Below are 24,993 nucleotides of genomic sequence, written 5' to 3'. Positions count from 1 at the left end.
ATAATTTCCTTTCTCCTTTAATAAATGTATTGTAATTTTAAACAACATCGAAAATAAATCGTCTCAAATTAAAACAAATCTGGTTCTCATATTGAAATGAAATGGAGTTTAATGTCCTACTGTTCTGCTCCGACTGGGCTAATGAAGACGGGCATACGCCATGCAGTGTGCTATAAGGGATATTTTGCCCGGGCAGTGGCACTATGGCTTGCTCTTAGTGCACGCCAATGTGTACACGGAACTTGGTTTTTCATCCCATCCAAACGACTAGACAGCTGTTCTTGTCAGGCTTTTCGTTCGGAGTAGGGTCGCCTGTCCAACCTCGTGGGTTTTCTCCGGGTCCTCCGGTTTCCTACCACTGCTAAAGACCCCTACGTGCAAGCGAATTATTAAAATAAAATTAAACCATATGTTAGTCCCGAAATGACCTAGTTTGTGTCGAGTGGACGTTAAACCCAATTAGCACGACGTTTCGACAAGTATACTCTTATCGTTATCAAGCACAATGAGATTGATAACGATAAAAGGATACTTGTCGAAACGACGTGCTATTAGAATAAAACCAGTGATTGTTTCCCATAAAAATTGTGTTCTGTAATATGATGTAAATGATATTTATAAAACTTGATTTTAGATAGACGGTTAGAAAGTTATGTATGACCACATTTAAATGTAGTCTAGATAGAGTTTAAACACGTTTCGAATTTTCGCTACAGAGTACGATCTGTTATGTTCAGTGACCTGTATGGAGATACAAAAAAGGTCAGCTTTAGTGTAATGTTAGAGAGGATTGGGTCGCTCACGAATGTTCCCTGAGGCGCCATATCATCTTGCGAGTTCTGTGACCTCTGTGAAGTTATATGCATGCATCTTTAGCATTTATTTATTTTCCTGGAATGTTTTATTTCTAACTGGTATATATATAATGTTATTTGATTGTTTTAGGTGTTTTGAGTAACTTCTGAGGGATAAAATAAATCAATGAATGGTAAAAATAAGAATATAACTTGTTATTATTTGTTAAAATAAGAAGTATGTTTACGCACTGGGGACGGGGTGTAATAGGAAGGTCAAGTCTACGTATTACACGGTGATGGGGAGGGAGCAAGGGAAAAGGGATTGCGCTTTAGGGAACATTTTGCCCAGAAAGTGGCCTTACTTTCTACCGAATTCCAACTGTCCAAGGTTCTTTTACATGCCTGACAAGGAGTACATGGGGCCTCACTTTTACATGCCTGACAAGGAGTACATGGGGCCTCACTTTTTTTTATCCCATTCGAACGACTAGACGTTGTGCAGTGCCAGGCTCTTCGTAGTTCTCGGTCATTTTGTCCAGACAGTCACGTTTCTGTCTACTCTTTGTTGAATTCCAACTGCCAATAATTATTGTAGATTTCTGTAAACGAGTACACAGGGCCAGTGTTTTTTGTCCCATCCAGCCAACTAGATGGTTTTTATACATTGTCAGACTGTTCGTCCTGCACTAGGGGGTTGGATGGCCGAATGGTTAGCGTGTGCGCATTGTATCAAAAGGTATGTCATCGAGTCAACTGGAGTTGTTTCGATTCCCGTTTGTGACTCTCTCTCTCTCTCCCTCCCTCCCTCTCTCTCCCCTTTCTCTCTCCCCCCTCTCTCTCTCTCTCTTTCTCTCACTCTCTCTCTCTCTCACTTTTGTCGATTGGGATGTTTTTTTCCTGTTGAGCAAGGGAATGGTACTAGTCTGGTAGTCAAACCCCAGGTTAAGCCTTGCGATGAAAATTATTTTGAGAAACCTGGATTTATGGATGAGGTACTAGCTTTGTTGATGGAATGAATCGTTGAGTGGGGTGGTTTGTGGAACTTACGTCGGAAAGAGAGCGAAAGATGATGATAGAGCGAAAGATGATGAAATCAGAACTTTTTAACGAACAAAGTGAATTTCAAATGAAATAGTAGTTTTGTGAACTATTCGGGTTGGAGAGATCCGGGACTATATCGTGTATACAACCTACTACCGGAGAAATTCTAGGCTGGCCAAACTAACATTTGACGTAGGACAAATTGCAACAAAAGGTTTTTTGATTTTTATGGACTCTTTATGATGCCCTAAGTAAGGAAAAGAAGGTTTTGAAAAATCGGAGGACAGGGGGGCGGGGCCAAATCCAAGATGGCGGCTGTCGATCAAAATCGCGAATGTATCGAAAACTGTTGGATTTAGACACCATAAATGTATTGCGGACAGATAGGAAGTCGGTACCAGTAGTTTTGTGAACTATTCGGGTTGGAGAGATCCGGGACTATATCGTGTATACAACCTACTACCGGAAAGAAATTCTTTTTCCATGACGTAATATTCTAGGCTGGCCAAACTAACATTTGATGTAGGACAAATTGCAACAAAAGGTTTTTTGATTTTTATGGACTCTTTATGATGCCCTAAGTAAGGAAAAGAAAGTTTTAAAAAATCGGAGGACAGGGGGGCGGGGCCAAATCCAAGATGGCGCCTGTCGATCAAAATCGCGAATGTCTCGAAAACTGTTGGATTTAGGCACCATAAATGTATTGTAGACAGATAGGAAGTCGGTACCAGCTAGTCCAAAAATGGCACCGTTATGTCTCTATGGCGTCATGACGTTACTGTGATGTCTACAGTAGCTGTAGGAACACTGATTCTTTTCAGTTGTTGACAAAAATAGCCTACGTCTATAAAAAGAAATGAAATGGGATTATAATTATACGTCTGACTGTTCACTCTGACTGGGTTCAATCAGTGTGCTATGAGGGGAATTTTGCCCTGCAATGGTGCAACAGTCTACTCCTGTATTGAATTCCAACTGCCAAGGGTTCTTTGACTGGAGAAGTGCACTAAAGTTTGATTGGGCGGGGCCGACCTATTTTGACATTGGCCCATTCAGAAGTAGGTTAATTCCAAAAAACATCAGAAGAATTTATATTTTGACACAGGTGTATTCGAGATGTGTTACAAAACCAATTTTGACAGTACTTAAGAGTTTGTTTTGGGAGTCCCAATCATGGGGACAGACAAGAAGTCAATACCAGAGAGTTCAAAAAGGTGAAAATTAGTCTACCCGATTTTTTATATTTTGTCACTGGCTCTAGCTGAAAGTCTGTTGGGATGTTTTTTTCCTGTTGAGTAAGGGTAATGGTACTAGTCCGGTAGTCAAACCAAAGGTTAAGCCTTGCGATGAAAATAAAGCAGGGCCCGTGAGAGATGGGGGGGGGACAACTGGGACACTTGTCCAGGGCCCGAAGCCTAGAGGGTCCCGGAGATATTCCAAGTAATGTTTTAAAAACATTTGTTGGTATAAAGTAATAAAAAAAATACACTGTTACTTGATCGTAAAATACAAGAATACCTGTAACATTTCTGAATGTGCGTACTTAGTGGCATGGGTAAGATTAGAATATGATTCTGTCAGTTCACTTTTTTTTTTTTAGAAAAATTGGTAAATTAAAGACTACCTGCCCAGGCCTTAGCCCCGTCGAGCCCCGATCCATTCTAGTTCTGTTTAAAGCTATTGTCTTCATCAAGGTATCCATTGCCATGTCTGGGCCTGAAGAATCCTAGGTAGGCTGACTGGTATCCGATCATTAAAAACAAAACTGAAAGCGAAACTTTTACTTTTGTCTTCGTTTCATTAGGTGCTAAAAATCTTGATGTTTTTCAATATTTTTGCCAATTGTGGACATTTTTCAGAACAATGCGCTTTAGCAAAGTTACCTTCAGTTACCCAAGATATACACCAAGTGACGCTAGAGACTATGTATCTTTAAAAATGTTTCACCAAGGTCCTTGTCCCAGGGCCTTGATGTCACTATTGCGGGCTCTGAAATAAAGTTCCCCTAATGTTTTTTGATGGATTATATATCTTTAAGATGTATAGATTGAGAATCTGGATGATGCTAATAAAAATTAGTATTCCAATTTGATGGTTTTATTTAAAATATTTAAAACATTTGGTGTTAAATTTCGATGTTAGCGATGTGATGGTATAATATGTCAAATAGTAGGTTTTCAAGGTGGGCAAATTAATATCTGAACTACAAAATGTGCCATGACAAACAAAACACCAAAATGGTTCTCAAATTCGACAAAATATCTATGTTCAGGAGATCATGGAAGAAAATAGTACACTTACCTTTGGGCGGAAAACATATTTTATGTTAATACCTGAATTAGGGGACCACGAAAAACTATATAGGAGACTTTGTGATTTTCTCTCAAAAATGGGCCCCATTTTGCATTTGACTTCCTAGCGAATTCGCCGTCACTTTTGGGGGTGGGGGGATACCTGAGCCCATCGGATTCAGCGAAGTGTATTCGTATAGAAACCAAACTTCAAACAGACGTCTGAGATAATTTACACCCAACTTAATAACCAGAAAATGTATGGGGACAAATATTAGAACTGCTTCAAAACGTGGCCTAAAATAACTAGTATAAAGATGGTAGAATTAATTTTGAGGATGAACTATGAAGTCCAATGAAATCGATGATGCAGTGGCCCAAAAGATAAAAACAAGCAACATTAAGGAGCTCAGCGAGTGCATGTTTGACAGCCATTTTGTGCTTGTAAATGTTGAATGGACAGGACCGTCTGGTATTGACTTCCTATCTGTCCACATATGATCTGAAACCCCAAAATACAACTTTCTGATGATTTTTTGGGCCAAATGTCAAAATTGGTCGGCCACGTCCATTCAACCTTTAATGCACTTCTCCAATAAAAGAACCTTTGGCAGTTAGAATTCGATATAAGATGAGACTGTTGTGCCACTGCAGGGCAAAATTTCCCTCATAGTACATAGGATGTTTGGCCCGATTTCATTTCATTTCTTCAAAAATTGAAGTGTTCCTGCAGCTATTCTAATAGTATCAGCTATTGACACAGAAGCAGTAGTTATACCTTTAGCCCCCTTCTAGGTAAATGGAGAACATTGTTCTTCTCAATCAATCCAACACAATTTCCATATACTCTTCTCTGCATCACCATTCGTTTCTACGGTTACCATGAGTAAATGGACCAATTTTGAAAAAAGTGAGACGTCAGGTATGCCGTTGTGACGTTACAGTAACGTCATGACGTAATACAGATATAACATCGCCATTTTTGGACTCACTGGTACCGTCTTCTTGTCTTTCTGCAATACATTTATGGTGTCTATATCCGACAATTTTAGAGATATTTGCGATTTCTGATCAACACTCGCCATTTTGTATTTGGCACCACCCCCTGTCCTTATTTGGACTCCGATTTGGGTAAACTTTCTTTTCCATAATCTGGACATCATAATGAGTCAATATAAATCAAAAAACCTTTTGTTTCACGTATGACACAATCCAGCTGTCGTTTGACCAGCCTATTTTATGGAAGCTGGCGTTACTTTATACTCCACCGACGGGCTATACTATATACCGGAAAACACCAAGAAACACCGGAAAACAACCGGAAAACTACCAGAAAACACCATGTTATACTGAATACCGGAAAACACAGGAAAAACACTAAATACCGGAAAACACACTAAATAACGGAAACCACCCTAAATAGGTTACCCGGAGAAGGGCTATACTATAAACCGGAAACTAACCCTAACCCTAACCCTAACCCAGGCACACAGAGGACCAGGCTCCCGGTTACGTATTTAGGGTGCCAGTCTCCGGGTTACCTTTTTAGGGTATTTTCCGGTATTTAGCGTGTTTTCCGGTATTTAGTGTTTTCCGGTGTTTTCCGGTATTCAATATAAAATGGTGTTTTCCGGGGTTTTCCAGGTTTTTTTCCGGTGTTTTCCTGTGTTTTCTGGTATATAGTATTGCCGCTCCACCGATGACTTGTTTATTATATGAATACCTATTTTCTATGACTTGTAGAAGAGACCGATCAGCAATTCTGTGTAGTGTTTTTAGACCAACAGACATAATGGTGAGTAATACAACATTATAGATGTTACTAGAGGTTTCAGCTCAGAATATACACAAAATACTACCCTAGAGAGATGTTACTACAGGTTTCAGGTCAGAATATACATAAAATACTTACCCAAGATAGATGTTACTATAGGTTTCAGGTCAGAATATACATAAAATACTATCCAAGATAGATGTTACTATAGGTTTCAGGTCAGAATATACATAACCCAAGATAGATGTTACTAGAGGTTTCAGCTCAGAATACACAAAATACTACCCCCAAGATAGCTGTTACTATAGGTTTCAGGTCAGAATATACATTTTTTTTTTTTTTTTTTATCTTTTTTTTTTTTATTGTTATTCCATACAAAAGTACATTATATCAATATATCATCAAACTGCAATATGCAAATCTCACAATATTCTATTCTTTACATAATCTCAGACAGCTTAGCACTATTCTATTCTTTGCATACTCTATTATTTACATGTCATCAAACAGCTTAGCAATCATGTTCCATTTTCTATTAAAGATATGCATGTTTCCATTTTTCTTATATATGTACTTTTCAATTCTGTAATAAAAATGAATAAATTTCAATAAGGCTTGGAAATTAAGGGAGTTACCTGTTATACTACTTCTGAAAATGTAGTATTTACTACATATGATAATAAAATTGACAACAGGGGATGTCTCCTGTTTTCCAAGCATTATATCATTACATGTGAAATGAGTATCGCACATTCCGTATTTTTCAAGAACATTAGACATATTCGTCCAAATATTTTGAGTTTCAGGGCATTCGTAGTACAAATGTTCAAGAGTTTCATCTTTTTCCCCACAGATTGAGCACTGTTTCTCATTGCTTACTTTGATAGTGTAAAGATATTTTTTTTGTGGTAACAATTCTGTGTAGAAATTTGAATTGAAACTCTATTAACTTTGTGTCCAATGTCACTTTTTTCGGTATAGCATATATTTTTCTCCACTGTTCTGGAGACAAATTTAGGTTAAGTATATTCATCCATTTTATTTCATTTTTGCATTCTTTTTCCTTTGATTCATTTTTGATTAAGAACTTATATATATGTTTACAGCCTTTAGCTTCGCTTAGTACGATCTGGATGGGTCTTGGTATGTATGGTTTTTGTAAATGAGAATGTACATTGTCTGATATCACATTTTTCCACCTTTTAGGGAGAGATGTTATCAATCCGTTATAGTGAAGAAATGTGCCTTTCAGTCCAAATTCACTTTTCATATTGTCAAATGTTTTGAGCTTACCTCTATCATTTATGAGGTCATTAATAGTTCTGACTCCCTTTTGGAACCAGTCCTTAATAAACCTAAATCTGAATATTTTATTGTACCAGATGGGTTGTAATAAAATATTTTCCATGTTCGTATCTTTGTTATCCTTTTCAAGTACATTCCCAACAAACTCAACCCATGCTGTATAGGTGTCCCTCCAGAATGGGTTTTCTATCACCCCAAGTATTTTGGAATTTAAATCAGAACCTACTGCTGAGATTTCAAAGGGGAGTATTTTCAAATAATGGTCCACAAATGGACTCCAATTACTGTTTTGAACATGTAATCTTCTGATCCAAGATATTTTCATACTCTTATTAAATGCATTGATATCAGTAAAATTTAGACCACCATTTTCAATTGATTTTATGACTCTTGAGCGTTTAATTCGGTCATTCCCATGGTTCCATATAAATCTGAAACATATTTGTTCAAGCCTTTTGAGGTCAGAACATTCTGGGTTGGGTAGTGCCGAGAACAAGTGATTGATTTTAGGTAAGATTAGACTCTTAAGAATGGTGACTCTTCCAATTAGAGTCAGTTTACGTTTACTCCAGATATGTGTTAATTTCTCAAGATCATCCAATTTCACATTAAAGTTGAGATCTATAATTTCGTCTAAATTTATACTGAAATTAATGCCAAGAGATGTAAACTGATTTTCAAGTCAGAATATACATAACCCAAGATAGATGTTACTAGAGGTTTCAGGTCAGAATATACAAAATACTACCCAAGATAGATGTTACTAGAGGTTTCAGGTCAGAATATACATAAAATACTACCCAAGATAGGTGTTACTACAGGTTTCAGGTCAGAATATACATAAAATACTACCCAAGATACATGTTACTACAGGTTTCAGGTCAGAATATACACAAAATACTACACTAGAGAGATGTTACTAGAGGTTTCAGCTCAGAATATACACAAAATACTACCCTAGAGAGATGTTACTACAGGTTTCAGGTCAGAATATACACAAAATACTACCCTAGAGAGATGTTACTACAGGTTTCAGGTCAGAATATACAAAATACTACCCAAGATAGATGTTACTACAGGTTTCAGGTCAGAATATACACAAAATACTACACTAGATAGCTGTTACTAGAGGTTTCAGGTCAGAATATACATAAAATACTACACTAGGTTTCAGGTCAGAATATACAAAAAATACTACCCAACAAACATTATTTCATCAAAATATTCTAATTAGATCCAATATTATCAGATTTTAAAATCTGAGATCACCAATAAAGTAATCAAAATGAACAGTCAATGCCTGCCATGGCATAAATAAGTGCTTTTCAGTCATATTTGAATGACGTCATGAGCCGTATTTCCCCTTCAGAATCGCTAGTACCAAGTTTAAAACTTTTATACATTACAGGAAACTAATAATTTTATAACTTTTATATATTACAGGAAACTAATAATTTTATAACTTTTATATATTACAGGAAACTAATGATGTTATAACTTTTATATATTACAGGAAACCAATGATGTTATAACTTTTATAAATTACAGGAAACTAATGATGTTATAACTTTTATATATTACAGGAAACTAATGATGTTTTTACTTTTATATATTACAGGATCCTAATGATGTTATAACTTTTATATATTACAGGAAACCAATGATGTTAAAGCATTTTATCAGTGTGTTGAATGTGATGAGATTTTTCAACAATATGATGATTTAGAAAAGCACAATGAAATACACATTAAAGAAGAGAAAACTGATGATGTAGGTGGATATTATCATGTTCAATTTAAAGAAGAGAAAATTGATGATGGAGATGAATATTGTCATGTTAACGAAGAGAAAACTGATGATATAGTTGGATATTGGCATGATAAAGAAGAGAAAACTGATGATGTAGATGAATATTGTCATGTTAAAGAAGAGAAAAATGGTGATGTTGAAACTGTTTATCAGTGTAATTTATGTGATGAAGAATTTAATTTAGAAACAGATTTAGAAAAACACTGTGAATTACATGTTAGTCAACAAGGGCAAACTGGAGAAAGAGATTATAATGGTGATGTTTGTAGTCAATCTTTTAGTCAGAAACACTCAAAAACTCAAACAGTAGAAAAAACTTATAAATGTGATGTTTGTTGTAAATCATTTGCAGTGAAATGTCAGCTGAAGGAACACTTGAGAATCCATACAGGTGTAAAACCTTATAAATGTGATGTTTGTTGTAAATCATTTACTCAGAATAGCAGTCTACAGAGACATATCAGAATTCATACTGGTGAAAAACCCTATAAATGTGATGTTTGTGGTAAATCATGTACCCAGAGTAGTGCCCTACAGTCACACATTAGAACTCATACAGTAAAAAAAACATATAAATGTGATGTTTGTAGTAAATCATTCACTTGGAACAGTAATCTACAGAGACACATGAGAAGTCATACTGAAGAAAAACGTTATAAATGTGATGTTTGTAGTAAATCATTTACTATTAGTAGTGCTCTCCAAAAACACATACGAACTCATACCGTAGACAAACCTTATAAATGTGATGTTTGTTTTAAATCATTCAACTTTAGTGGCAATCGACAGCAACACATGAGAATTCATACAGGTGAAAAACCTTATAAATGTGATGTTTGTTATAAATCATTCACTTTTAGTACTAGTCTACCGAAACACATGAGAATTCATACGGGAAAAAGGCCATATAAATGTGATGTTTGTAGTAAATCATTCACTGAGAATGGTAGTCTACAGCGACACATGAGAAATCATACAGGTGAAAAGCCATATAAATGTGATGTTTGTAGTAAATCATTCACCAATAGTTGTACACTACAATTGCATATAAGAATTCACACTGGTGAAAAACCTTATAAATGTAATGTTTGTAGTAAATCATTCACCCAGAATAGTAATCTACATGCACACATGAGAATTCATACTGATGAAAAACCTTATAGATGTGATGTTTGTGATAAATCATTTACACAGAATAGTTATCTACACATACACATGAGAATTCATACTGGTGAAACACCATATAGATGTGATGTTTGTGATAAATCATTCACACAAAATAATTATCTACAGAGACACATGAGAATTCATACTGGTGAAAAACCATATAGATGTGATGTTTGTCATAGAACATTCACTGTTGGTAGCAGTCTACATTCACACATGAGACTTCATACTAGAGAAAACAATGTCAGGATACTTGCTCCGTCAAGGGCCAGCTTTGACCCAGAAATATCAACTGAACTGCAGCTTGAAAGGTTGTTAGTTTCCATGACACAAGCTAGACATCCGAAGGCTATACTAACAAACCCTACAAATGACATAGATGGTCAAACTTGTCTAAAAGAGGTTATCCCAACACAAGCTAAACATCCAACCATTCACAATTAACGTCCCAACAATTAATTGTCTATGATCTTTTAGAATTTTACATACTACTTATGAAGGCTATACAATCAAACCCAACGATTACAGGTTAACACTACACTAACTGGCGCCATTTTGAATTTCGACCTTCTCCAATCACATACGAGAGCACTTATTCCTCAATAACGTGTGAATGTTAACCTCTAAATCCAGTAGTTATGGTGTCTAAGTCTTTCTATGGGAAATGGATACCATAGATTTCAAAATTCCCATCATTTTTACGTGATGGTGTCACTGTGACGTAAAATTCAAATTGGCGTCCAACATGGCCACCATTACGTTTTAATGACCACAATGATAGGGGAACAAGTTTGGTGTCTATACCTAGGTTTTAGGGGTTAGGCAACCGCTGACAACTAACTGCTAGTTGAAAAAGACATGAGATTGTGAAATCCAAGATGATGGACATCAATTAGGCTACAGTGAAATCCAAGATGATGGACACGACAACTGTCCCAATTTACATCTTAGAACGTTGTTTTATTAAGACGTTCCTCAAGGGGTAAAGATGGGTAACTTCATGGAGGGTTAGTATTGTATTTCGACCCCGCTAATGCATCCCAAACTTAGGCTGCCTGTCTACAGCTAGCTCCGCCTGAGAACAGGCCCTAAGCTAATTAAATGACATTTTAATTCCTACATCGATGATTTTAGTCGAAAACACTGAGTATGCTTTTAGAAATTTTTATAAGTATTTATTTCTCTTCTATTGTCATATTGAATGAAATTAAATATGTTTATTTAGCCGTTGAGTGTATGAAAGATGTCAAACTAAGCAGAGCCGAATCACAAAATAGTCCTCTAATTATTCAATATGGCGGCTCCCATGAAAGATAATTTCACAGAGGCGTTTTTTTTTTTGCAAAGACAAATTTAGGAGTATCTGACCTTATTTTGAAAGATAAACAGATTGAAACTCTAAAAACAGTTTACAATGGCAAAGAATGTATTGCAATATTACCCACTAGCACATATTATATTTCGCTTTTACCGGAGTGGCAGCTAAGTTGACATTTTGGAAAGGACATGTGTTGTGTACACAACGCAGTAATCCAGTCGATAAGTCCCGCCCCAAAATGATCACGTGAGCATTTTAAACGGAGGCTAAATAGGGCAGTGATCATAATCTCGAAGTATGACGTAGATGGATCGCTGCATGCAGTTTGCCCACTAATGGTGATATCTAAAGCTAGCTACCTGATAATAGTCAGGGTTAGATTATTTCTTTTGTAATAACTAACTTTTGTTTTCATATTGTTTCCTTATTATTTTACATTTCGTGTACATTATCAATATTCACATGATCAAATATTTAAATTGAATTTAAAGAGCCCTATGCACAAGTGAATTATTGGAATAAAATTGGACCATATGTTAGACCCGAAATGACCTGGTTTGTGTTGAGTGTACTCTAAAGTCCATCTCTCTCACTCTCTCTCTCTCTCTCTCTCTTGTTGTGAGTTTTAATATGAATTATTATTTTTTTGTACAGAAAATTAAAAAAAACAAAAAAACAAAACAAAATTATTAGTGAATAAAATTAAAGTTTGTAGCACCATCAATATTCACAATAAGTTTATTATTAGATTATTTTTATAATTAGAGATTATTAAAGATACATTATGGGAGATTAGATAAAGAGTTGGCAGTTAAAAACTAGATAATGTAAAGGGAATTTGCTGAAAATTTCAGTCAAATTGATCCACTATGAACCGAGAATTAAGCAATTGAAATTTCCGCCTAGCCTCGATCATCAATACTAAAGTCGGTACAATTAAAAGCATAGTCTCGATTATCCATTTCATGACTAAATCATTATATTGTGCAGCAAATCGGATCATAATCCACTAATGATTTTAGGCTAGAGATGACATCAAGAGTTGATTATGGTCTGGATAAGTTAATAAATGTCTAATTATTAATTTAGAAAACATTTCATGCCTAAAGAAAGACCTGCAATTGACAGATTTAGCTCTTGTATAATGTATGTTTAATGGGTATTGTAATACACAAAAACTATTGTCTGTAAATGTTTGACAAGGACAGGTGTTAATGTAGCTACCTGACAAAGACAGGTGTTAATGTATCTACCTGATACAATCTAATGTAGAGATTATTCATCTATTATATAATACACAAGAATTATTTTCTATTGTACATGCACCCGAAACACAATCTGATTAAAATACAGATCTATATTTTGTTTTTTTTGGGTTTTTTTACTTTCAATGGCCTCTACTACTTGAAGATCTGACCAGTTGTAGTGGGAGGTGGCTTCAGAGGTCATTCGAGCGGCTTTTCACCCTATGACGTCAGACATTTGATTAATAAACCAGCTTTGATGTTTCTAGTGGATTACCCAGAGTTCGGTGAAACATGTCATGGAGAACTATTTGTCAATTAACAATACAGGTGGTGATTGATGCCCTAGGAATATGTTTATTTTGCTTAATGACTGAGGTAACTTTAGCCAGGCAGTTCAATGTATTCAGTTCTTGTATAAATACATGTTTTTAGACTATTGTGATGCTGTATAAAATCCTACCAATACACAATATCCATGACAATAAAGAAAAAAAAAATTTTTATTGAAGAAATTGTTTCAAAGTAAGTTTAAAAATAAAACACACTTATATGGATATACTACTTCTGAATTTATTAACATGCTACGTTTCGATACACATACAGATATCGTTTTCAAGCAAATAATGAAAACGATATCTGTATGTGTATCGAAACGTAGCATGTTAATAAATTCAGAAGTAGTATATCCATATAAGTGTGTTTTATTTTTAGTGAAATCTATTTCTATATGTCTTATAAGGATTAAAGTAAGTTTAGTTTGAAATTCACACACGAAAAGGTGTGCACAGCTAAACCATAGTACCAACGTTTATATTACATTTTTTGTGCGTAGATTTTTTTAAAAATTAAATTACCGCAACCACAGAGTACTGAAAAGATAGAGATATTACAGTTTTACAGGCAGAATTTTTGATAAATAAAATAATATTGAATGTGGGTTACTCGGGTCGGGTAGATCCAGAAATTAGTTTAGTATACAACCTTCTTCATATTATACCGGAAGTGGACTTTGAAACGAAAGGCATTCTTCCTCGTTGGTGTTATTTGTGTAAGCTCCTGTGAAGATTATTGTTTACTTGATTACTAGCCACGTGGTGTTGTAGAGTCACGTCAACAATTTTCCATTTTTGTTTATAGTTTCATTATGAAGTAGCGACCACATGGTGAGTAAAGGATAAATAGCCGTGTTGTGCTGTATTTTCAGTTTACTTGGCTGCCGAGTTCACAGAAGTGAATATTCGCTAGGCCGTCACTGATAAGGATGACACCTATGCGACTTAATGGGTCAAAGATATTAACTTTCGTTTCTAACCCTAACCCAATTTTCAAGAGTAGCCGGATCAACGTACTGCGCCACTTTCTTACACCGACAAATTAAATTCTACATTTTTTTATGTATTAGAATAAAGGCGTTTGACGTATTTGTTGGTAAAAATTATTTCCTATTTAGTGTAAATGGGTATTTAAATGAGTAAAAGTCACCATTGTGCCCGAACCAGTAACGTCTTATGTAAACAATGCACATGCCATTGAGCCAATGATTGACGCCATGTGATGTGACGTCATGTGTTCAAGGCAGTTGTCTTTTACAGAGATATTAGTAGACTTTGGTAATTCTCTGTGAAACAGATTGTGTCGAGTTATGTCCATTAAAGAAAGTAATCTGAATCGCTGACTTGTCTCTATTAATAAGCTTTGAAAAACAGAAGATCGATTGGCACATGGTCAAATCTAATTATACCTCTGCGTAGTTATACAAGAACTTTGGTATGATGTGATTTGGTGGAGTCGGGATCACTGAAGAGGGCGACCCGTTCAATAGAAACTGTAAATTTGACCGCAAGTACTCTTTTCTCCAGGTTATTGAACACATGTAACTATTCAATAAAAAACAAGAGGCTTGATTTTAATATGGAAGTGAGTATAAGTGGAAGAAGAAAACCCTGCTATGCTCTATCCTGATCTCTGAGACCTACAGTTGCGAGGGTCGCAATAAGATAACTGAACAGCCGATCTTTATTTCAATTCATCTCATGTCTGTTACATCTATTACATATTAGGTAATTAGAAAACAACAAGATAGAGTTTTATTTATACTCTTTCCTTGTGTCCCTTATCCATCAAATAATTCACTGCTATCAGTTATGACCAGTTAAAACAAATGGTTGCCTAGCAAGATATGCCCTCTTTTTGCAGGAAATGGACGGGGAAGAGGTAAAATCAATAGGTCTATCCTCTCATTCAAGATCTTTTGATCCTTAACATATTTAAGTTTCAACAGAATGGCAGGGGTAGAAACTAACCTGAATTGGTCACTAGCCATTTGGGCGAGTAGCTTTCAGATCTTACTAGCCCAGCCAACCTTCTACTAGCCCAGTTAGAAACTGACACGAGACCAGCCAACATTCTACTAGCCCAGTAAGAATCTGACACGAGACGTAAAAATTCTGATTTAGACTGTTTTGTTCATCATTAATCAATCAAAAACACCAAAATGCATGCACTTAAATTTATTTTGGCACATTTAATAATACAACAAATAGACTTTGTTCATTGTTGCCTCTGTTTTTTCATCAAATAATGAATTCATTAATCAGTCATGAAGACATATATATTAAAATTCAATTTGGCACATTTCATTTCATATTTGTCCTTTGGAAGTTACTTTTGGTGCATGCCCGACCCCCTGGGAAGAGCCATGCCCAATAACATCCATTTGAAACTCTGCATACCTATTCCTTATACCCCAAGTATGACCCCTTTTGTTTTTGGTGATTGCCCGACCCTTAGGGGCAGAGCCACGCCCAATTTTTATGTTTTTCATTTACAGGCCGCAATTCTGAATGGATCGCTATCAGCTTGGAATATGTATTCCTTATAGCCTAAGGGCAGCAACTATTGATTTTGGTGGATGCCCCGCCCCCCAGGGGCAGAGCTTCACCCAATTTATGCCTTTAGCACCTGAAGGCCACAATTCTGAATGGATTATCTTGGAACTTCGTATACTTATTCCTTATACCCTGAGGACGGCAGCCATTGATGTTGGTGCACTATTGATGTTATAACTTTTATATATTACAGGATACTAACGATGTTATAACTTTTATATATTACAGGAAACTAATGATGTTATAACTTTTATATATTACAGGAAACTAATGATGTTATAACTTTTATATATTACAGGAAACTAATGATGTTATAACTTTTATATATTATAGGAAACTAATGATGTTAAAGAATTTTATCAGTGTGTTGTATGTGATGAAATTTTTCAACAATATGATGATTTAGAAAAGCACAGTAAAATACATATTAAAGAAGAGAAAACTGATGATGTAGATGGATATTGTCATGTTAAAGAAGAGAAAACAGATGATGTAGGTGAATATTGTCATGTTAAAGAAGAGAAAACTGATGATGTAGATGAATATTGTCATGTTAAAGAAGAGAAAACTGATAATGTAGATGAATATTGTCATGTTAAAGAAGAGAAAACTGATGATGTAGATGAATATTGTTATGTTAAAGAAGAGAAAATTGATGATATAGATGAATATTGTCATGTTAAAGAAGAGAAAACTGATAATGTTGATGAATATTGTCATGTTAAAAAAGAGAAAACTGATGATGTAGATGGATATTGTCATGTTAAAGAAGAGAAAACTGATGATATTGAAACTGTTTATCAGTGTAATTTATGTGATGAAGAATTTAAATCTTACACTAATTTAGAGAAACACTGTGATATACATGTTAAAGAAGAGGAGTGTGTTAAAAATATAGAAATACGAAATCCAAATCAGACAGGTTCTAAAACAAGTCATAAATCTTCTAAGAAACGCTTTGAATGTGATATTTGTAGTAAATCATTTAATAAAAAATATTTCCTAATGTGTCACAGGAGGATTCATACAGGTGAAAAACCCTATAAATGTGATGTTTGTGGTAAATCATTCAGCCAGAGTAGTAATCTAAAACATCACATGAGAATTCATGCAGAAGAAAAACTATACAAATGTAGCGGTTGTGATCGATCATTCACTCATAGTTGTACTCTACGGGTGCACATGAGAATTCATACTGGTGTAAAACCTTATAAATGTGATGTTTGTAGTAAATCATACACCCAGAGTACAGCTCTAAAGAAACACATGAGAATTCATACTGGAATAAAAACATGTAAATGTGAAATTTGTAATAAATCCTTCACTGAGAGTGGAAGTCTACAACGACACATGACAATTCATACTGGTGAAAAACCTTATAAGTGTGATGTTTGTAGTAAATCATTCACCACCAGTGCTAGTCTACAGCAGCACACAAGAATTCATACTGGTGAAAAACCTTATCAGTGTGATGTTTGTGGTAAATCATTTACTGTGAGTAGTAGTCTACAGCAACATCTGAGAATTCACACTGGTGTAAAACCATATAAATGTGATGTTTGTAGTAAATCATTTACTGATAATAGTAGTCTACAGCAACACAGGAGAATTCATACTGGTAAAAAACCTTATAAATGTGATATTTGTAGTAAATCATTCACTGTGAATCGTTATTTGCAGATACACTTGAGGGTTCATTCTGGTGAAAAACCATATAGATGTGATGTTTGTGATAAATCATTCACCAAAAACGATAATCTACACCACCACATGAGAATTCACACGGGTGAAAAACCATATAAATGTGATGTTTGTGGTAAATCATTTACACAGAGAAGTAATCTAAAAACACACAAGATAATTCATTCTGAAGAACAAGCATTTGTTATTCAGTTATCTTAACGTATTTTTATCAATATCAATAAACTGAACTGGGGTTTAACGTCCTACTGTTCTGTCTCCCTCAGGGGCCAGATCTGAACCCAGAAGGGGGGGGGGTGGATGGCTGAATGGTTAGCATGCGCGCTAGTGTTGAAACTACTATTTGGATATTCGTTAACGGATACAAAATAAGGGTTATCCAAATCATTTTACTGTCCTTTTACTATTCGTTACAAAATATTCTGACATTCTGTATGCTCTATATTTCGCCATTTTTACATCTGATTACTTTGAAATTTTCCCAAATGCAATTGATCACGTACGCAGCTCTGAGCATAATTAAAGTCAATATTATGCATATTATTTAGTGATAGTAACTAATAAAATTATTAATGCAGTGCAACGAAAACAGTAGTCTAAATAAAAAAAAATATTCATTCATTCCCTGCGCTAGTTTACGGCATACAAGTTTAGACCATGTTTTGACTTCCCACAATGAAATTTATTCATAACGATCTAGGTCACGTATATTCCCACTCACTGATTGGTTCAATAGTAGTAGATTATCAGAATGAGGCAAACGACCTTGGCGGAATAAATGGCACATGTTTTTATTTTACTTTTTTCATTCCTGTTGATTGAGCAAAATGGTAAGTGGGAGGGTGCGGATTACAGGAGTAGTTATACTATACAAATTTCTTCACCTCATTGATTTTTTGGGATATCATACATAGTCTTAATAATTACGGCTAAAGGTAGGCATGTTTTTTTCTTCGCGGCTCAAACAATTTGAAAATTGAAAGTACGATTTCATACTCGGCATACACAGACACTCATAAACATTGAAACAAGTAAGAAATTATGAGTACCGGTATATGAACTTTTGTTCAAGAATTTCAGGTCTCCGAATTGTATAACCAACAAAAGTATTCGGATCACAAATCTCGATCCGATTTTCAACACTAGTCTGCGCGCTGTATCATAAAGTCTGTCATTGAGTCGACTGGCGTGATTTCGAATCCAAGGTTGTATGTGACAAGGAGTAGGGTTGCCTGTCCAACCTTGTGAGTTTTCTCTGGTTTCCTCCCACTACTAAAGACCCCTATGCGCAGGTGAATTATTGAAATAAAATTAAACCATGTGTTAGTCCCAAAATGACCTATGATAATAATAGTCCATTATATGGAGTGTCTTAGATCTATTGTGTTTATATTCTATTATTTGAATGGGTCTGTTTTGTTCTTTTTGTGTTGACTGTAGTGTTATTATTTGAATAATTATCTATTGTAACGTGTGTTCGACCACGTGGTTAAGTTGCCGGTCTATTGACTACAGTCGTCTGCATTTCTGAGCAGGCGAATTATTTTTTGTTCACGTGTTAGCTCTCACCGTTCTATGCTACAAAGGAAATAAAACTTGTATTTGTGTTTATAATATTAACTTTGAAAATGTAAATAATTAAATATTACCTCTAAAAGGAAATCTGAATAATTAAATGGTATAATATTAAAATGAATATTGCATTGTATATATTTTTTAAAAAGTAAAACACATTAAGTTTATTTCATGATGTCTAAAATTTGTATACAATTATGAAATCACGTGGTATACACGTGACGTTTAATTGAATTTTGTGTTGTGGTTTAGAAAATTGTCGTATAAAAAGGTGGATCCAAAGTTAAAAGTAGAATTGTTTTACAGAGACACTCCAATAAGTTAACATCGTGAGTTCTGTTGTGAATTTGTATCAAGAGGATATAGGAAATTATTATTTTGTTGTAAAATGTATTTGGCAAGAAACCGTGTGTTATCACATCAGATTGTATGGTCACACCATAAGTGGTCATCGATACCCTACACCGAACGGTATCATGTTGCACGAGAGAACGAGAGAAATGGGGTTTAACGTCCACTCGACACAAACTAGGTCATTTCGGGACTAACATATGGTTTAATTTTATTTACATAATTCGCTTTCGCGTAGGGGTCTTTAGCAGTGGGAGGAAACCGGAGGACCCGGAGAAAACCCACGAGGTTGAACATGTTGCACGAAGATCAGTGGAAAATGTTAATGGACATGGCTGTAGACGTGGATGAGTATTTACAAAGAAAATAATGTATATATAACTGTGGATACCAATTACCCGGGAGTCAACTACCGGGAGTCAACATTCGTAAATTTTGCCCCGGTTGTACGTGACAAGGAGTAGGGTCGCCTGTCCAACCTCGTGGGTTTTCTCCGGGTCCTCCGGTTTCCTCCCACTGCTAAAGACCCCTACGCGCAAGCGAATTATTGAAATAAAATTAAACCAAATGTTTGTCCCGAAATGACCTTGTTTGTGTCGAGTGAACGTGAAACCCCATTTCTGTCTGTTTCTGTCTGTCGTAAATTTTGGTGGTGTGAGGGAGAGAGAATGCCCAAACCTACACGAAAGGGTGTTCATTTTAATTTGGACCAATGGGAGGCTGTCAAAGCTAGTTTCAAGTTGTGCGAATCTCGTTTTACATCGGAGGACCCCCCCCCCCCCCTGATATGGTAGGCGTTCGTAAAAGACTGGCCTCCGTATAATGATTGTCAAACATTTTTTAATTGGTGTATTCCTGGGAGACCAATGGTGTTTCTAGCTGTACATATTTAAATAAAGGGTGACTAGTATGTATGTTATTATATGAAACAATATGGCTTCTATGGTATCCGATGTTTCTGTTCGTGTGGCAATGAATTTAGGCCCTAAGGGCAATACAGATACGGAAATATTACTGAAGGCTGGTTATTTAGGTTTGAGACGTAAAATGGTTTTATGATGACATTAAAAGAATGGAGTCATGTCGCCGATCGTTTTAAGAGATATTTTAGCATGTACAAAACCTACGAAATTTAATATCAACAACGAGCTAAGCTGTGAGCTAGGGACAGTTCGTCAAATTGTTCTGGAGAGAACAAAATGGTAGACAGCTTGTGATACCCGAAAAAACTTTTCCCGACTTAACAGCCGTAACACGAGTTACAAAATCGTTCAAGTCCGGTCTTGATGTGGAGGATTGGAGTTTGTTAAAATCAGGGCAGGCATGGTGCAATACCCCCGATGAATGTGTTTCAGCCGCCGAAAATGAAGGATGGGACCAGCCTGATAGCCACACCACCAAAGTACGTGTAGAAGGGTTTTACGCAGACAATCAACTCATTTTCCATGAAGATCTTGTTGAAGAAGTTGAAAACGTTACACCACTCATACCATGTACGTGTGTTCAAAACCTGCACAGGTAACGTTAAACCCCATTTCTCTCTCTCTGTACAGGTAAATGTCGACCATTACGGTCCACCTGGGGAACATAATCAGTACAGAGATTTCAAAAAGTTTAACTACCCGTTGCGAGGGCTGTCTCAATAACCACGGAGGTCAACTAGAACATACGTGTTTGGGAATCGACCGTTGGTTCGACGAAATCAATTTTTTGGAATTGTACTTTGAAACATGCTTTCTTGAGCTGGATAAAGATCGATTTTTGCAGATAGCCCGATTCGTGCCTGAGATTCGGAACCACAGTGAAGAATTGTTTCTGCGTGGGACTCTGTATTGGAAAGAAAATATCTTAGAATGTATACGCACACTTTCCAAATAATGTTCGTTTTTATGTATTAAATGTCAACATTTTTTTTGTTACCTTAATATAATAAAAGATCTTTAGTTTTTAAAAAAGATGTTTGTTATTTTTACCGTAGCTTACAGAATGGATTTTAGATTAAAGTGGCCGTTTACTTGCATGATATCAGGGCCTACGCAATCTGGTAAGAGTCGGTTGGTCAAACGTCTGATTCTAGAATTGTCGACCAAGCCGTAGATCGTATCGTATGGTGTTATGGGTTTTGCAGCCACTGTACGCCGAGTTAGCAGGGGTGGTTGAGTTTGTGGATGGTTAGTCTAAATCCTAAGGAGCGTTCCCTTTTGATCATCGACGATCTAATGGATGAAACGACAGATAAAGTTTCAAAACTCTTTACTAGAGGGAGTCATCACGAAAATGCATCGGTCGTTTATATTGTCCAGAATCTGTTTCATAAAGGTAAACATCATAGGACCATCAGTCTAAATGCCCATTACATGATCATATTTAAGAACCCTCGAGATGTGTCGGCTATAACACAATTAGCCAAGCAATTGTATCCGGGGAAAACTAAATTTGTTCTAAATGCCCATTACATGATCACATTTAAGAACCCTCGAGATGTGTCGGCTATAAAACAATTAGCCAAGCAGATGTATCCGGGGAAAACTAAATTTGTTCGTGAAAGTTACGAGGACGCTACACGAAAACCATATTCGTATTTGTTTCTCGATTTGAAAAGTACAACCCCCGAGCTTTTGAGGCTTCGTAATAGTATTTTCCCTAGTGACAACCTCACTGTGTACGTTCCAAAGGTATAAAAGCTATTTGGTTTATACATCTTTTACATAATTGCCAGGGAAAAAATAATGTATGGTCTACATCGTCACGCTAAGCTATTAGACAGCAAACAAAATATTTGATAGTCTCACCTTCAACCTCCTCTGATAACCGTTTCATATAGCATCTATGATTAGGCTTGCACAGTTGCATACAATTACGACATTTGTGCACGTCACAGGTGTGCTTATTAATCGCATCATCTTCGTGGGTGTCTATTGTTGTATAACACTTTAAGCACGCCCTATATTTCATACACGTCGACACTGTGTATAACGGAACATTTTGGTTATGTCTCTCCAAGCACTTTTTGCCTCTAAAATAACGGTGACAAAGTTCACACTGTATTCGCGGCCTATCCAGAGGACAAATTCCTAACTGCTTGCAGCTTCGACATATCGCTTTACACACATGGTTATTCTTATTAGAATATGGTTTTTCACACCCAGAACAATAGTGTGAACGAAAAAAATTAATAAAAAAAATTAATAATAATAATAAAAAATAATAATTTAAAAAAAAAAAAAAAAAAAAATGGAGCTTATGTATTAAAGGGGAGATAATGTTAGCAAAAGCCCCGGATTGAAAACGTATAAAAGGGGGATAACTCTCTTTTTTTCTATTTCCGGGAGAAATAAAGTTAGCAAAAGCCCCGGATTGAAAACGTATAAAAGGGGGGGGGGGGATAACTCTCTTTTTTTAAAAAATTTCAAGCGCGAGTCTATTTTCGGGGAGAAATAAAGTTAGCAAAAGCCCCGGATTGAAAACGTATAAAAGGGGGATAACTCTCTTTTTTTCTATTTCCGGGAGAAATAAAGTTAGCCAAAACCCCGGATTGAAAACGTATAAAAGGGGGGGGGATAACTCTCTTTTTTCTATTTCCGGGAGAAATAAAGTTAGCAAAAGCCCCGGATTGAAAACGGATAAAAGGGGGGGATAACTCTTTTTTAAATTTTTTTCAAAGATTTCACGCGCGAGTCTATTTCCGGGGAGAAATAAAGTTAGCAAAAGCCCCGGATTGAAAACGTATAAAAGGGGGATAACTCTTTTTTCTATTTCCGGGAGAAATAAAGTTAGCAAAAGCCCCGGATTGAAAACGTATAAAAGGGGGGATAACTCTCTTTTTTTTTCTTTTTTTCAAAGATTTCAAGCGCGAGTCTATTTTCAAAATAAAGCGCTACAACAGGATTGTACCACATTGTATTTGGATTATGCTAAAAAAAATATGTAACAGAGTCGTTTAATTATTATGACCGGAATAATTCTAAATGGACACATACATGTATTACGGTATAGCCATGCCCCATATTTATAACACATACCTATTTTGAAATAAATTATAATCCAATGGAGACAACTCGGTTAACAAAAAAAATTAATATATTTCAGAAAAAATACTATTGCCTCAAAAAGAGATTAATAAAATTTATAATAATTTCCCCACCCTAGCATCTTGGTTTTGTTTATGATACGGTTAAGAGAACGAATAATATATCCAATGACCTTATTATTATTCCCCAAATGTTTTCATAACATCTAGACTAATATTTTTGGAATATTTTTTGGCATGATATCGAAAAAAAATCAATTTGCAGTTGGTCATAAAATTATGCTATACCCTTTAAAAACAGCCGTACTTATGAAAATTGTCACTTCGACTTGTGGCTGAAAAGAATACGACACCAAAACACAAAGACTTGACAAAATCCAAACACCTGAAGCCTATACAAAAAAGACAAATAATTTAAAATGTAAGTTACTATTTTTTTCTTTTTCTTTCAAAATTATGATTCAAAACCTACTTTTAAAAAATCTGTAATCGTTATTTCTATTTTAAGTTACGGGGTACGGGTATGGTCTAGACTGAAAGCATGTGGGTGGGTGTGGGGGTTGGGGAGATGAGGGGTGGGGGGAGCTTAGCCCCTACATAATTTGAAGCTTTTAAAGAGGCATAACATTGTATGAGTACGGTATGATTTGACGATATATTCGGTCTAAAAGACATTTTCAAACTATTTAATTTATCATAATTTGGCTATAATGCATCTTGTATGGATTAACAGCGATAGGCGCAACTGTCGTTGGATACCGTTGTTGAATTCGTTGCATAAACAAGATTTTTGACAGTGATGTGGGCCGAACCCTTGGCAAGACAGTTGCCTAGTCGTCCGGATAGGCCGAAAACAATGCAGAACCCCACGTGCACATAGTCATGTACGCGTAAAAGATCGATATAAGCGTTAACCCTTGACACCACACCCTGTGGCCTAAATATTTTACGGTGAAAATATCTTTAATATTATATTTTTGTCTTTTTTTTAAGGTATGCAATTTCTGATGTTAGAAATTTTATACTGTGCACCATTAGCCTGATTACGACAACATTGGCACCATATACCAATTCCTTGGGCACGCCTGATGTTGTAATGCAATTACGGGATATTTTGACGGACGCGGACGCTTTGCTGTCTACCCACAACCCATTCATCCCGACTAGACCAGCCACGCCTAGCCAGGAAAAAGAAACGTAAGTTTTTTAACTACTTGTATGGTGTTTCGGAAGAAAGGAGGGGGCTCGTCACTACCGTTGCAATGCGGGGCTTGTCTGTATCTGGTTACCCATTCAAGGGTGTTCAGTCAAGCAGACTGTACTTTACAGGCCACGTGTGTTTGTTTGTGGTTTCTAAGTATCGATTCTTGAACGTAGTTTTGTTTTGAACGACACCCATATAGCCTATGGCATTAATGTTACATAGTGTGAGAGACAGTGATAGGTAAAAGATTATAATTATCCTATGACCGCATGTGTAATAAACTCTCCACTGTTCTCTAATTGACCACACTATTGTTCATTTAATAAAGAACCAGATGCTGCCATATGTATAATGGTCAAGTTAGATAATCCGCTGATCACTAATGACGTTTACTAGCGTTAGCTGTCACACATCAATTGTTCTGAAGCCTGCCATATGCTTATAGTGAGATAATCTATCAATGACAAATGATTTAATTATGTAGTCTTTACATAA

The 24,993-nt window shown here is 35.8% G+C and overlaps 2 protein-coding genes across 3 annotated transcripts; both read left to right on the top strand.

Moving 5' to 3' along the window:
• Positions 1–2,331: 2,331 nt before the first annotated feature.
• On the top strand, positions 2,332–13,151 carry LOC126817246 (zinc finger protein 883). Of its 2 annotated transcripts, XM_050544055.2 has the most exons (3): positions 2,332–2,360; positions 5,873–5,924; positions 8,862–13,151. In XM_050544055.2, exons 2-3 carry the CDS (start codon positions 5,922–5,924, stop codon positions 10,626–10,628), a joined length of 1,770 nt encoding a protein of 589 aa, XP_050400012.1. In that variant the 5' UTR covers positions 2,332–2,360; positions 5,873–5,921; the 3' UTR covers positions 10,629–13,151. The 2 variants fall into 2 exon arrangements, with proteins under 2 accessions (XP_050400012.1, XP_050400011.1); XM_050544054.2 differs by lacking the exon at positions 2,332–2,360 and having other exon boundaries at positions 5,782–5,924.
• A 610-nt stretch (positions 13,152–13,761) lies between these two features.
• Positions 13,762–21,179, top strand: LOC126817626 (zinc finger protein 501). The gene is made up of 2 exons (XM_050544720.2): positions 13,762–13,912; positions 15,971–21,179. The coding sequence occupies exons 1-2, from the start codon at positions 13,910–13,912 to the stop codon at positions 17,537–17,539; spliced, it is 1,572 nt and encodes a 523-aa protein (XP_050400677.1). The 5' UTR covers positions 13,762–13,909; the 3' UTR covers positions 17,540–21,179.
• Positions 21,180–24,993: the final 3,814 nt, after the last annotated feature.

This window comes from Patella vulgata, chromosome 1 (genome assembly GCF_932274485.2).
Source record: "Patella vulgata chromosome 1, xgPatVulg1.2, whole genome shotgun sequence".
NCBI lineage: Eukaryota > Metazoa > Mollusca > Gastropoda > Patellidae > Patella > Patella vulgata.
Note: the sequence above shows the minus strand (reverse complement) of the source record. Positions and strands in the feature narration are given on the sequence as shown.